This window comes from Arvicanthis niloticus, chromosome 14, assembly GCF_011762505.2.
Source record: "Arvicanthis niloticus isolate mArvNil1 chromosome 14, mArvNil1.pat.X, whole genome shotgun sequence".
Lineage (NCBI taxonomy): Eukaryota > Metazoa > Chordata > Mammalia > Rodentia > Muridae > Arvicanthis > Arvicanthis niloticus.
The window spans coordinates 37154654-37171128 of NC_047671.1; the positions used below are offsets into that span (position 1 = coordinate 37154654).

The window sequence follows — 16475 nt, forward strand, 5'->3', positions numbered from 1 at the left end:
TTTGTCATGCTCAGAAGCCAGAAGGAGGGTAGTGGTGCTGCATACTCTCTTCTAATAATAAGAATAACTGAATTTTAATAGTAAATATTAAAGTGGCTTAAAAGCTATAGGTCACATTGTGTTTTTTTTTAATATTGTCAGTTAACTTAGAAAAGAAATTTCTACACTAGGCCCTAATTTTTAAAAACCAGCAATAGCAAAGGAGTTAATGATAGAAAATAATCGTTTACATATGATAAAATTACTATTAGTCTATGTTGAATAAGCATATATTTTTCACTTTTCTTCTGCAGATTTTGTGGTTATATCATAAGAAAGTTTGAAAGCAAAATTCCATCATTAATGTTTTCCTATTCACATTCAATTCATATAGCAAACATTGTTGTTCACTTGCATATCTTTTGAAAATAAAAAGATACCTGATCAAATTCATGTTGCAAATCAAAACTCTTGACAGGTGGAAAAATGTAGAAATCGATATCCAGTTGTATCCCTGACAGAAGTACACAGATTCTACACATAGGCCTGGGAGAGCCAGGCCTGTCAGCATCCTCAGAGAACGGGAGATGGTGAGGTCTGAGAGCTTAGGACCATAACAACAATATTTAAGGAAAACAAAACAATATTAGGGGAAAACCCTATTTCCAAATAACCATCTGTGCTAAATTGGCAATAGGCTCATTGTAAGTGTCCATATTTCCCAACACTAGAGGGAGTACATTGGAGAACAAAACTGGAAGCTTCTCCAGTCCCTCAGACTTGAATGTGTTAGGTCTCACCAAGCTGTTCATGCTTGCTTCTCTAAAGTTCTAAAGTTTTATTCAAAAAGGACCCGTTGCCAATTTTTAAATGTCTTTTCCACTTTGTTTAAAATTTGCTAAAGTTAATTAGAAGAAGACAAACAATATTCAAGCAGAAAGAAAGGTAAATGGTACTTTTTTTAGAAAGTAAATATATACTCTCTCCATCCAATTTACATATTATACTGGAAAAATAGAATTATAACTGATGGATTGATCATGCTATTGTTTGAAATATCTTAATGTGTTAAGAATATATTAAATTCAAATATATAATATATAATATATATTATATATATATTTGATATCAAATATATATAATTCATGTATTAAAAAGCAAATGAGACTTCTCAGTTGTATTCCATACCAAATTCATGGCTTATGCTGAAAGAATTTGTTGAGAATTTCAATATTGAAGGGGCACTTTAAGAACCACTGGACTAAAGATGAGAAAACTGAAGATTTGATAAGGTTTGTTTGCTTCATCTTATGTAATTTAGAGTTCTGGCCTACAAAGCATCATTCAGTATGACAGCATTCCCCAGGAAAACCTTTGGCCATTTCAAAGAAGAGAATGTTGTTCTATTGTGAAATCAAAGAGGGGAAAACAAGAACTCATTCAAACAATGTCTGTAAATAGATAAGAGTGCAAAGAATTCATACAGACTGTTTCTATAGGTATTGTGTATGTGCATTTTCAGAACGTATAGCAAAGTGCTGGAAAGTAAATGGTGATGGCTTTGAACTGGAAGAGGACAAGTTTGAGAGAATACATTTAGAGTTAGAAAAATGAAATCATTTATTTGTATTTTTATATGATTCGAGGGATTGTCATATACTTACTTTTCTCTCTTCCCTCTCCTTCCTCCAAAATTTCCACATACCTCTCATTGCTCTTTTTTAAATGAATGGCCTCTTTTACATGAATTATATATATTTGATATCAAATATATATATCATATATATATTTGATATCAAATATATATATCATATATATATTTGATCTATATAAATGATATATATATATATATATATATATATTTGATATACATTCCTAAGTACAATCTGCTCAATCTGTAGAATGTGTTTTCAGGGCTGACATTTGGGATTAGAAAACCAGTTGGTGTCCTCTTTCCTGGGAAAGACAATCCTCCTGTTTCCTAGTTACCTGTAGGTTTTTGTGTAAGCTTAAGGTCTCACAGGCATTTCCCCGTTCACTTTAGCATGTCGACTTGTTAAGTTCATGTCTGGGCAGTCACGTTGGTGAGACTTTATAAGTGAAAGTTCCTATGTTATAAGGAGTCACAACCTCACAGAAAACTCCCTGGTTCCTACAATTTTTCTCTTCCCTCTTGATGAGCATCTACTGCAAGTCAGCTGAAGAATTTGAGACATACAAAAAGACAATACAGATGTCACTAACCTCTAAGAGCCAGCATTATAGAGACAAGAAAAAGACAACAAAAAGAAAATGTTGTTCAAACTATCCAAAACTCATGAATATCAACAGAAGTAGAAGTAAAACAGCTGGACACGGTAGCATGTTACTGTATTCCCAGCTCTGGGGAGGCAAAGACAGTAGGGTCTTCTTGGGGTTCTCTGGCCAGGTAGTCTATCTGAATTGGTGACATATGCTTTAGGGTGAAAAGTGATTGAATAACCATCTAACCTCTGGCTGGCACATGGATATTATCCAATATATACACTACGTATAACTACATGTGGAGGTGCCAGAATTGGCCTCAAAGAGATAGCAGTTGAAGTCACCTTGATTATACCTATCACATTCACTCACGGAATAGCAAGATTACTGCTGCTTAAGCAATGGCAACCAGTTAGCAGTTAGTAAAAGTGAAGGTCAGAAAAGTTGCAGGGAGTTAGAGCCAAGGGGAATGAGGATGACAGGGAATGGATAGCAAGTGCCAAACCAAGTGAGACAGGATGTTGGCTGGATGCAAGCAGCAGACCAGTAAAGACCTAGTCAAACCTTGAACATAAATTCAATCAGGCTTTCACATGACTTGGAGAGAACTGATAATGGCCCCCAAATATAGTTGAGAGACATCTCCAAGTGAGATGGAAAAGGTGACAGAGAACAATGTCTACAATGAAGAAAGATGATAGAAATTTAATTTAAATTTGCTGAACTAGTATTTACCTTCTTCCAGCTGGATTTTAAGAGTCAGGGACCTATGAATAGATTTTATCCACTGATTAAATTTTTTTAAAAAAGAAGAAAAAGGAAAATTACAAACAAAATATAGCAATTTGAGTTCAAACATCTCCAAGGAAGAATAACTGTAGGTGGCATGGATGGGGATTATCAGTAGGTTGAGAAAATACAGCACCTTTAAACACATGAGAAAAAAATTACCAGAGACTTCAAGTGTTACTAATATATAACACTAGCACCTAATATATTACAGAATCCTGGCACTGAAAACTGACTGTTAGATTAAATAACTGGGCCAGTAGCAACCTGGGCAGAAACAGCTTTGCTATAGTGATGAGAAGAGACCTGGTTGTAATGGATTTAAGAAAGATAAGAAGAAACAGGTGTTAACACAATAGCCCACTGACTCAAGTTTATTTCAAAGGAAAGCTAAGACATGGTATGTCAATATTTAGGAAACTATGTCAAAAATAGTTGTATTTTATTTCATTTATATCTTGAGAGGAATCCTCAAACAGTTAAAAAAAAATTACAAGGGGAAATTTATTGATTTCCTTAAGTAAATTAGCAACAATAATATAACCCTCCAGTGACTGATGGGCTTAAAGCCCTTAATATGTTTACTAGATATTCTTTAAATTGGCTCTTCAAATTTTCCATCAAATAAGAGTGAGACTTATTATGTGGGACATGCATTAGAACAGGAGTGGGTGGTGATCCATGCCCATTATATCACAATTATATTAGGATGCAGAAACAAGAACATGAAATTTGAGGACAGTCTGAGGTGCTTAGTAAGGGTCCCACCTCCACCCCTATGGAATAAAATTGCATTGAAAAATGCTTGCTCAGTTTGTTGATGTATTTTATCTGTTTATGCTGGTAACAATGGGGTTATTTTTGTCTATAGCCAGTTTATGCAGTTCTGGTCATGACTAACACATGCTTCCCCCCCCCCCCAAAGTAACATCCACTCTATTGCATGCTACTCGATCCTCAACCCAGCAAACTCTGGTATCTATACATCTTGAGGAATTATTATGATCAGAAAATCTCTCTTTTCAGTAATTTTGTCAAAATTGTTCACAACTTATACAAAGGAACTCACCTAAAAAGCTCATTCCAATGTGTGTAAACATTAATAATTTGACAAAGAGTAAAAGGAACAATAATAGCTGATGGGTGTAATGTAATAATTCTTTGACAACAGAAATTCTCACTGGGAGAGCTGTTTCATAAATGTGTGTTCTAGTCTTTGTAACCACTGGAAAATGTTGAATATACCAATATGATTCACTACCATAAAATTAAAAAATAAATATGTATGATTCTGAGTTTCAAAGGTTTACCATCACACTGGAAATCATGACGTAATGCAGGAGTTTCTGTTGATGTTATTCAAAGAGGTTTACAAAGCATTAACTCAGAATTCAATATAAAGAGTGAGATGGGTTTGTCTTGTACTGTCTGGTCACTCCATAATTTAGCTTGGTCTTTGCACTTTCTATATGTCTCTAACCACTGACCTAGAGCTGAAGCTCTCCCTCCTACAAGTACAGTCCCCTACAGGTAGGTCCTTAAGTTTATTCATGCATGTATCTTTCAGGGTCTACAGAACAACAACTTACATATATCAGAAATTCAATATATGCTTCATAATTCACCAATATACACTGCAGTATATTAAAAATAAAACTACTTATTAAAAATAAAACTAAGAACAACAAAGAACAATGCCATCCTATGGCAAGTTTTAAGAACATGCTTAAAAGTGAGCTTGGGGAATATTTTATCTCATAGTAAAATGCTATGCTGTGTTTCTTGTGGTAAGAAACAACAAAGTGGATGAGCCATGGGTCACATGTGATTTTGATAATTTCAGAGAGCAGTGGACTTACAGACATGCACACTAGAAACTTCAAAAATAAATGAATTCCTCATAAATGACTCACATGCTCCTCCCCCCCCAAAAAGCCATATTTTCTAATTTCAATCTCAGTTGCTCTGGTAAAACACATTCCAAAACCAACTTGGGAACAAAATGGTTCATTTTTATTTCATTCTACAAATCATGAGACATGAACTATCACTGAAGGAAGTCAGGGCAGGAATTGAAGGCAGGAACCAAGAAGCAGGAACTGAAGTAAAGACCATGAAGGAAGGCTGCTCTCTTGCTTGCTTTCAGGTTCACATTCAGATCCCTGTTTATACAATCTAGGACCCACTGCCCTGGGTGGCACCACCCACAGTAAAGTGGACATTCCTCTCTAAATTGGAAATCAAGAAAATACCCACAGACATGGCCACAGGCAGCTTCTCAGCCTAGGGGCCTTCTCGCATGTCTCTACTTTGTATCAAGGTGACAAAAACTAACAGTGTACCATCTGATTTCAGCCACTAGTATGCTGAATTTTTTTCCATTTTCATAAATATAGACTGTTAGTCTTTAAATGTTAAAGACAGAGTTCAAACTACAGAGTGAAAACATGTGTGTTCAGCCAGTGGCTGTTTTACTGCTTTCCTTGCTTTCCCCTCATTCGTAGAAAGTTTTCAGAATATGTGTAGACACTTAACAATAGCCCAAGTTTGATTCCAGGAAAAATATCCCCTATTTTATATCCCCTATTTGTTCAGAGTATGATGCGTAGCAAAGACTAAGAACCACTGACATTGAAGGAAAATTGACTTGGTCAGTGCTATTGAACTTGGCATTTTTCTGTCAAACACATTGTAGTTTGAGAGCTTGTGATATGATATCAATGTTGTGAAAAAGGAAAGTTGCACAGCAGTGTGTCTGTTAACCTTCGTTATGGAGCTAGAGGAAGAAAAACTTGTTAGGAATCATTAAATTTTCTTGTTGCAGATAAGAATCTTCTTATGCTGTGATGAATATCATAACAGTGCAATTGAAAATACACGTATAAGCTGAGCCATTCCAATTATTCTACACATAAAAAATGTCCTTAAACAGTTCCAGAGTAGCGTTTGCACAATTCAGAAAGAGTGACAAGGATCATCAGTAAATGTTCTGTGCTTACATTATTCCTATTTTTTACCTGAAAGTGGGATCTTGGAGTTTAATTACTTTGAGACCTCCTATCTTTCCATCTTCAGACAATAAACACATAAATACACAGACTAACTCATGCAGAGTCAGGCAACATTTATCTTCAGTTGACAGACCCCCTCGTGAGTGTATTCTGATTTGGGCATTAATTAGATAAGGTTTTATCTTTTCGTTTTGGTAAATATTAGATTCTGGCTCTTCTGTAGAGATAATGTTACTGACTTTAGCCTTCTAGATCATACAGGAAATTTTCATTTAGAGCAGTCTTTCCTAATGACCTTTCAATCTAATAAAATCTGTTTCCTCATACCACACCAGAAAGGAAACAATCAGGATTTAAAAGTAAGGTTATTTCTTGAGTTTTCTTTTTTTCAATGTGCTATGAAAAGTGAATGGCTCACATCTATGAAAACAAAAATTCATGAACCAACTTAATACTTTTTTTTTGCTTAAGAATTCAACAAATTCTCTAACTCATCAAATACAGCATAAAGTAAAAACAACTGTCAAATCTCAGCCATCAAAATAGACTCTTGCTTCAAATGCAATACAATAAGAAAAGATGAGTACTTCCCAAATTATTTTTTCTTCATTGGAAAAACCTGGACAGGAATGGAGTTGTAGATTACTGGTAATGTGCTTACCTAACATGTACATTCCCTTGGTTGAATACCCAGCACTTAAACACACACACACACACACACACACACACGAACATAACATGAAATTCTGAAATCATGTTTCTTGGCTTTTCCCTTTATTTTCTACACCATGATAGTGAAAATCTGCATACCATTCACAATTTACTGAAACACTTACTTATTTAAAAATTTAAAACAGCAGAATCTAATTTATTCACTATTAATGTTGCCTCAATCCAGGTACCTAAATCTAAGCATGCCTTCCAAAAATCAGGAAAGATAATAAAAAAGACTGTTACCAGTAAGATATTAATCCACACAGAAAGGCTTAAATACTTTCTTCAGTATCATTCTAAATCAAAAAAGGAGTGTGTGTGTGTGTGTGTGTGTGTGTGTGTGTGTGTGTGTGTGTGTATTCTGATTTGGGCATAAATTAGATAAGGTTTTATCTTTTCATTGTAATAAATATTAGATTCTGACTCTTGTTTAGAAATGGTAGCACTGACTTCAGGCTCCTAGATCACATACACACACACACACACACACACACACACACACACACACACACACACATATATATAGGGTGGCAGGAAAAGCCTCTGATATAAATTAAAGAATTTAAAACTTCCATTTTTCAATTAAGAAAATGTCAGTGAGCAAGAAATGTAACACATATCATCTTAGTTTTCGTATCTGTAAAATGAGAAATAAAACTTACAAAAAATAGATAGGTTGGTATTTTTTTTAAGGATTTAGAACTCAACCTGGTGGAATGTAACACGTTTCTTTAGCCTTGCTGCTCCTGTTAATACTTACCAAAAAAAATTAGAAATAAGTTGTATATGTAATATTATCTATCTCTATCGCTTACCATATAATAGTTATACACTAGAGTTTTTAAAGAGGACAATAGCATTGTATATAATTCATATTTCTCTTACTGCATCCTCATTAACATATCCATACCAAAAGACTAAAAGTAAATATAAAACATGTTCAATATTATCTATAATCTAGTCCTGAGCAACTTTTTATCTTCTTATTTGAGGCATCTTCTTAGATGTCTTGCAAGATGGCAAACTTTCTCAAATAAGGAAATTATGTTCTATAAAATAATCGTAGCCTTCGTTGTGTAATGATTTTACATTGGCAGCTTGATATCTTGATATCATTTATCAGCCTTTCAAGGAGAACGTAATCATCAGTCTGTTTCTATTTTCATCACCTACTTTTCAATAATTGCCTATAACTGTTTTATGAACTAGCTCCATAAGAAGACCCTGACATCTCGTTTGGGAAGAAAGTATGTGTAGCTTATATTTGTTTTCCTTTCTCTTTCCCTAATACTTAGACCTAAATATTTGAAATCCCCAGAACAGCAGGGTGGAAAAACACAATCCAGGTAACAATGAAACTATTACATCAATTCTGTTATCTTTGACTTTACTGTTGCCTGAAGCACATTAGTACTTTAAGGCTGCTTCAGTTTCTCACCAAATGATTGCCTATGTTTTAAATGATTGAACTCATTAAAAGACAGAGAGAGATGGTAAGGGCTTATTATCAGTTATCTGTATGTTCACAGAATCATTTTTTTCGTCAGCGTTCTAAGGCACCATATTTTAGAAGAAAAATGGTAATTGGTGTATTTTAACATTTAGTAAGTACATCTCTGTTTTGGTAAGGCAAACTGTAGAGTAGTAAGGATACAGTGCTTCCTACTATTTAGTGCACTGTTGGCTTCCATTCAGTCATAATTTTAGAACTCAGATAATACTGCAGAGATCATTTCCTATAATTTGTTCTAATAATGCCTTTTATATGCATGGATTCATTAGCTAAAATACTGTAGGACTTTCCAGAGCAATAAAATACAGAACTTCAAGTGGATAAGTGAATAAGAAAGACCATTAAGTGGTTCACGAGATGGCTCAGTGGTTAAAGGCACTGACTGCTCCCCCAGTTGACATGGGTTCAATTCCCAGCATCAGCATGTTAGCTCACAACCATCTGTAAGTCCAAGTCCAAGGGATCCTATGCCCTCTGCTGGCCTCCAAGGTGCACAAATACATTTATAGCCAAAACACAATACACATAAATTAATAACAAAATACTTTTTAAAAAGAAAGAACATTCCAAAGCAGGAATATCTGACAATTGTTAATTTTGTTTTTAATCAATTTAAGTTGTACTCTTTTTATCTACAGAATATAAGAAAAATTATGGGTACTTTCCATTCACAGATTCGCCTGCTTAGTTGTGAAATCCAGTCAAGAAATCATTCTAGCTCACTAACAACAGAAGCATTTCTATTTTGTCTCCAGGACACCTACTCACCAGCACACATCTTATCTGATATAAACATAAATGTTACCTATTGCAGGTTAAAGCTTGTCTCATCCATATGATAGTACTGTTACAAAATTTAAAGCCATGAGATGTTACAAGAAAAGTTCAAGGTTGTAAATAGTCTGAACCAAAAGTTAGTACAGCTAAACCACTCAAGACTGATCATTAGAGACTCTGTAAACAAACATTTAATGTAAACTATTTCACAATTCCCATCTTCTAAAGTAACACACAGACTATTACCAGCAGTTTGAATTATTTGAGAAATTTTTTTAAGTAGATTTGGTTCTACATTTCTTAATAAAAATTTGACCACTATCATCTGTTAGACCAACATATTTAATTTTATTCCTTAAACTCTAGAATCTCACCAACACTTTTTTTTCAATTAGTAGAAATCATGACAGGAATTAAATATCTACCCTAATGATACATTTTCTTATGTGTTCTTCTGCCTGCCTCTTCAAATCTGATACCTATTTCAAAGGGAAAGTCCTATTTTGGGTTTATATTTCTACAAAGCTAACTCTTCATGGAGGTCTTAAATATTTATTTACAATACATGAATATGTGACATCTTTTACACCAGTCCATTTATGTCCACCATAAAAATCTGGATAATTTTTAAGTTTCTTAAAGTTCTTACTTTCATGCCTTCTTACATCACACTTTCTTCACTCACAGAATGCCATATGCCTGAGTACGCAGACAGTACAGATTTATAAGTGAACCTGTATGAATTGGTACTCAACTTCAATTTCTTCTTTACATCAACAGTCAGAGTAACCAGTGAAAGCAGAGATGACTTTTATACTGCTGATGTTTAATGGTAGATTAAACATATCGTACGTAAAGTTTTGAGCATGAACAAAAGTCACTCATTTTAGTAACAATCACACTTGTAACTTGGTAGGAGTGGAAAAAACACTCCATAGAGTGCCATATTTTAGTTTGTTTTTCATGATAGCACAGAAATCTAAAAGATTCACAATATTTATTAAAGTCTTAAGTTGTACTGAGGTTTTAGTCAATTGTGAAGTCAAGTGAACTGCATTTGGGAGTCCTAGAAATCCCACCTCTCTCTTAATAAAAATCAATTCAATTATAAAGGATTAAATAACTATCACTAAACAATAAATCAGAAAAAGATACAAGAACTCCTTTTACTGAACAGACTGGAATTTTCTTACTAATTATTAAGTGTTTCAAACAATTAGTAAAGGGATCAGATTTAACCTGCCTACCTGAATTCAAAAAGCTACTACTAAAATAATCAATCATGAATCTAAGAGAGAGAAAAGGAGGGACTGAACGAGAGAAATAGGAAGGAAGAGAGGGATGGGGGAAAATAATGTAATTATACCTTAATATCACAAATATTAAAGTAATGAAACAAAAAGTAAGTCTTATTGGTGAGGCTTGTACAAAAGTAAAAGGCAGAATGTTTAAATTTTAAGTTGTAATTAAAATAAAAACTAAAGGGGTTAAAAAGTACCATGCAGTGATTGACAGCTCTTTAGTCAAAATTATGCTATTACGTTAGTTTTTATTCCAAGTTAATAAAAGTTCACTATTAATTTATAAAAGTATGTATTATAGTTTAAAAAGCATAGTGTTATCAATAAGTGAATTTGAATTTTGAAAATAATAATTTATATAAAGTATAACTGCACATTATTATGAACTGCCAAAATATTAAATGTCACAACTGATATATTAATTGCAATATTTATACGTACAAGTCTTGGGTAGAGGAATGAACATGAGTAGAGTAACTTTTGTAGAGTTTACAAAAGTTATCAGTAATATCTTTCACTTCATGAAAGACATGCTTAGTCCGGTATGCTCTATTGTTCAAAACAGATCAAGACTGCACAAGTGCAAGACGTCACAGGTTAAACATGCCCTATAAATATTTTGTCCTGGAAATAACTCCCATTCTTCTTATATAAATAGCCTGTTTTGAAACTTAAGTTTTAGGATATGCACTCCCATATGCAAGCCTAGAATGATGAGGGCCACAGCAAAGTTAGTGACAGTGATATCACACTATAAATACTCATTTATCACTCATAAAATTCAGGTTTGTGCTGAGTTTTTACCCAAATAGGCCTTGGTACTGAATGAAATCTTGCAAGGCATCAAACGAAGATGTTACCGCTACCTCTGTCAGGACTTTCCACTTGTTCTGTTGCATTTCTAGTCCTTTAAGAAGTACCTGGTTTTTTTTCTCATAAATATATACATATATACATATATATATATATATATATATATATATATATATATATATATAGTTCTAAAAATGAGTTCACTGAAAGACTATCAGACTCCTCTATTTACATCTCCAATTCTAGCCAAGAACCGGACAGAGGTTAGACATTTTCCTATATATTTTCATGGCCTTAAATTTCAATACTAATACTAATTCTAATGCTAATAATAATAAACGAGATCGTGAGTAGTGACTTCTGGGTTATTCTGTCTAAAACAGTAAGTGTCCTGACACATGACTATGGCCCACAGAAGCAGAATTTGCTTGGCTACTTTTCTTAGTCTCACCCTGTTAAAAAAAACCAGTCTATACCCTTTGGTGCTGATGGTTTCCTATATCCACTGTCTTTACACACACACACACACACACACACACACACACACACACATATATATATATATATATATATATATATATATATATATATATATATGCATAATATCCAGGGGTGTACTCAGAGGAACTCATCTAAATTGTTCATTTTTAAAATCATGATAATGTTGTAAATGAAAACACAAACTGCCAAATATAGAAAGTAAAAGCATTACAAAGAAAGAAACATCTCTGGCCTTGGATTGCAGACCATAGCCCTTCCATCTGCCAATGAGTTGTGAAACAAGCCTAGGAAAACCCTGCAAACACAAACAAGTTTCCTGACCCATCACTACCCACCACCATTCTCAGGATCTTGGCTGTAATCCTATTCTGTTTGCAGAGAAACATACAGGGATGAATTCCTCACTGGCAAAGGCACTCTGGCCAGCGATGGATCTTCTTAACAAGCTTTGAATTTGATCACAAACTCAGGGCTTTTGGTCATAGAGGTAATTCCAGGGAGAGTCTTCACATTGGGGCTGGAAATGACAGGAGGATAATCTCCAGAGGCTAGTCATCCAAACAGCCCCAAATCTCCTTCCTCCTGGCTCCGGAAACAGAGTTACAATTTCAGATTTAGTCTATTGATTTCTGGTCCCCTTATCTTTTCAGGGAGACCACCACCTCCTAAGAAGTTTGCTTTCTTGAAGCTGGAACTGCAGACACCAAGATCCACTCCAGGAGCCCTCTCGGTAGTGAAACAGGGCTCTGGGCACTGCCACTAGCTCCCCCAGCCACAAGAGGCAGCCAGGTTGATAGTGAGACCTACCTCAAGCATGCAAGCCCTCATTGGGGCCCTGGGCCACTGAGGCTGCCTGAGTTACACAGTCTCAACCGGACACCTCACCTCTTCCAATCCAGTTCACCGGGGTGGGGAGGGGCGGATTACAGAGGGGGTCGGATCCTAAGGGGGGGAGGGGAAAACAATTCCAATTCTAAAGAGCCAGGATGCTAGAGGGGAGACCACAAAACACAAGCAACACAGGCACACACATACACACTCCCCTGTAAGCACTACTGCTCAGGTTCAATGCCAAGTGATGACAGAATTAAAGGAAGGAAGTGAAGAATGGCGACACTCCGGGTGGCGCGAAGGCCCAGAGTTGCTGGAAACATTTGAGAAAAGATGAGGAATGCTTCAGGAATTGCGAAAGTGAGAAAGTCCCAGACATTTCTCCATCCCTAAAGCTCAATTCTCCTTCCAACACCCAGAGTCGCCTTCTTTATGGTGGGGATTGAGAATAGGGGAGGAGAGCCAGAACTGAGCTTCCCCCTCCCAATCCCCTCCCTGGCCTGGCCCTGGGCCCAGAAGCAGCCCCCCTTCAGCTCAGCTTCCAGGGGCTGCCAGGCCAGGAGCGGACTTGCCAAAGGACTCTGGGGGAGCAGCAGGGCAGGCAAAGAGCATCTAACTGGCTCTGGCCAGCCCGTGCTCACGTCTTTTCTGGACGACACACCCCCAGTTAACCCCTTCCCCTGACTCCCCTGACTTCACTGTCCGTGAAGACAGTAGCTTGCCTCCATCCCTCCCACCATCCTATCGAGTCCATCAATTAAAACACTAGTTGATTTCTGTCTGATTAAAAACGAGAGAGAGAAAGTGTTCCAACTCTTCTCACGAGTAGCCGGAGCAAAGAAAGTCGGTCTTCAGGCATCCCTCCACAGTTACCAGGAGTTTGGAAATGCTGTAGTCCCAAGCCAAAAGGGGGACCGGAACCCACCCGAGGGGCGCAGGGAGACCCACTCCCTCCCCCACCCCCACGCCTCTCACCTCCTTAAGTTCTTTGGCCACGTCCTTCAGGTCGCCCAGGACTAATTCCAGATCCTCCACTATGATCTTGATCTGCTCCTTCACCTTGGTTTTGGAGGCTGCCGGAGGTCCCTCGGCTGCGGAGGACGAGGAGGGGTTCCCCTTGGACTTGGCTGACATTCTTCGGTGGGGCGAGCAAGCCAGGTCAGGACAGGCGAGCGAGCGGAGGCTGCTGCGCGCCCCGGTCCCTGGCGCTGCTCCGGCCGCTCCCACCCCAGTCCCCCCACATGTCGAGTGCTCGGCGGGCAGCCGCGGGTGGCTGCGCGGTGCGCTCGGCCGGGCGGCCGCACTGTGGTTCTGCCATCAACTCCCCGAGACGAGGCGCTCGGCGCGGGGCTGCAGACGGGCGAGCAGCGCGCCTGCGCCTCCTCCCGCCGCCGCCCGCCGCTCGCGCGCACACTCGCGGGTGGAGAGGGGCCGCACGGCGGCGCCGGGGGGCTGTCAGCTGCACCGCCCTGGGTACATCCTGCTGGGGTCTCTCCCAGATCTCCTGGGAGGCGTCATGGTGCCTGGGGACAAGTTCGCAAGTTCTCCACCCTTACATCCTCATTCCGAGATGTCCCTATCACCGCAGCCTGCAGCTGCGTGTCTTCTCCTAACCAGCCAGGACTCCTTCAGCTTTGCCCTCCGGCCAAGACCTGGCTTCATTTTTAAGGAACTATACTATGTGATCAGGAGCTGGAGTCCCAGTCTGTAAAGTAACCCTTAATGTTTATCCGGGACCAGGGAATATCCAGAGACCTCCAATCACTCTCCTGGTGACCCAGTGACTTCTGCAGCGGGTCAGGATTCAGGGAGGAAGTGGGCAGAGCTAGGACAGCACAACACCTGAAATCCTCAAGATATACTACTGTGATTGGAAGAGGTAGGCTAGCATTGCTGAGTCTACAAAGCCAAAGCAGATTTATTAATGCCCTCGCACCAGAAATCCCCCTTGAGACTGCCTGAGTCATTCTGGTTGTGTTCTTATCTATGCAGACTCTTTCCCCCCCTCCCGCCCCTTTTTTCTCTCTTGTGACCTATGCTAGGGTATGTATTTGATGGGGAACATCTCCAGGGAGAGTGTAATAAGAGTTTGCCTCCAACTTCTCTTCTATAAAATGCTTCTGTCTTCCAAGTCTTGTGCTTCTAAACAAATAGAAAACAACTTTGAGCTTGTTTAGGGAAAGATACCTAGAAAAGAGAATTAATAGGATTGCGACAGCTCATCTCAGGAGGGGCCTGCCATCTCATTACCTCAAGTTTTAATTTCCTTAGTAGCAAGCACATGGGTTGCTAGCTACTGACCCAGCAGGCTGGCTCTACTCTGACTCTTAGGAACATTCCTTTCAGAGGCTTGCTCCTCTCCTGCCTTAGCTGGACTCCAGCTCTTGATTCTCTCACTTCAAGTCTGGAGAGCTGAGGGCATGCTTTATACATGAAAAATACCTGACAGCTCCCCTCTTGCCAGTTCGTGGGTTCCTAATAACCAATCTTCAAGTGAATAGTCCCTCGGCAGAGTTATATATGAATTGTGATTGGAGGAAATAAAGAACACATTTAAGCATAGACATTACAAGATGGTGTCAAATTGATGGGAAACCATTAAACAAACAAACAGTGAACACAGAAGGAAGGTAGAAAGCTGTTAGCAGTATCCAAGAAACATAGCCGTAAAATAATAAAAGAACTATTTTGAAAACTAAGGGGGGGGGAAAAAAATATTTGGAAGCATTAGATGATTCACACGCTGGAGATCCCTAAGGAGAGGGAAGGTGGGGTGCCCCCTCTTCTTTCATTTCTTTCGATTCTTTATGAAGCTATAGCAGTAAAACCAGTTGCGTCTGCTTTTTAGACACCAACCCTGGGTATTCCAAGTCACCAATGTTCTTCTGACTTCTCTGTGAGGAAAATAGGTGCTAGAGATAGCAGGAGCTAAAGGGAGAAGAAAGAGAAAATACTGATCGCCCAGATTCAAATCTTGAGTCTTGGTCATGAGTAAGGAAGCCTAAAAATTCGAAGCAAAATGAACTCGGAGAAGGGTAATTGAGAAGAGAAGAAGTGATTTCTCCTGCACATTAGGAAATGATTTTCCCTTGCAGATTGAATATAAATAATCCCAATCCAGCATCACAATATCCATTGCTGCTGTGATTGAACCAGGCCGTTGATCTCAAGATCAAATCCCGATCGCTCTACAGCGTAGCCTCAAACTTCCCATCACTTCTTTTCTCAAATCGTGACCCTGTCAACATCCATCTATAATATCCAGTAACCGAAAGTGAAAAGTCAGAACTTTCTTCCAGGTCCATGTTTAACTATAATAGACTTCCTCAGACATCAGGGTGCATGATGTTTGAAGAGTCAAACTACAGGGCCAAAAGTACACACACCTAATACGCTTTCTGATTAATGTTTCCAATAAATGGGCTTGGAAAATACTGCTAGCTGTGCATGAGAGCATTATCCCAGATCATGCTGTAAACTTAGAGAGGATAACAGATTTAAAAAGAGAGAGGAGTTACCTTCAGTTGATGAAGTGATTTTGTGCCCAGAATTTTATGTAGATACTTCTCATTTATATAGACAGTTCTCATTTGTATGCTTTGCATTGTAGCTGAAAGAGCTGGATAAGTATGGAAGGTCACTTAGTTGCTGTTTCTAAAGTTACAACCCTGTGAAATGGGTTTGTGATTATAACCCATTACAGCTCATGTCTAAAGATTGGCCCTCAAGAGAAAAATCCTGCAACAACTCAATTTTTAACAATAGACACAAAATGGCACCAAGATGCTTCCCCCTGCTTATTTACATACAAGCTTGTATTGGTGCTATTAATTCTACTCTACTATCTAACACTGATTTTCAAAAAATTCATCAAGATTACTCTTTAAAAATTTATTGTTTATTTTATGTGTCTGCATATTTTGACTGCATATAAGTCCACCATGTGTATGCAACTGCCAAAAGGGCCAGAAAATAGTGTCATCTCTATGGCACTGAACTTAC

At 38.0% G+C, this 16475-nt stretch overlaps 1 protein-coding gene across 2 annotated transcripts in view; it reads right to left on the reverse strand.

Moving 5' to 3' along the window:
- The window catches only part of Prr16 (proline rich 16), a 275207-nt gene extending 261313 nt beyond the window's left edge, over window positions 1–13894 (reverse strand). Inside the window, exon 1 of one of the 2 annotated variants that reach the window (XR_004608212.2) lies at window positions 13449–13894. Coding sequence is in view for 1 of the 2 variants with exons in the window: in XM_034517635.2 (XP_034373526.1) it covers window positions 13449–13607 (159 nt within the window). In the remaining variant the exon portion in view is untranslated. The remainder of the gene's footprint in view (window positions 1–13448) is intronic. The other variant, XM_034517635.2, reaches the window with a different exon arrangement.
- Between the last annotated feature and the right edge of the window lie 2581 nt (window positions 13895–16475).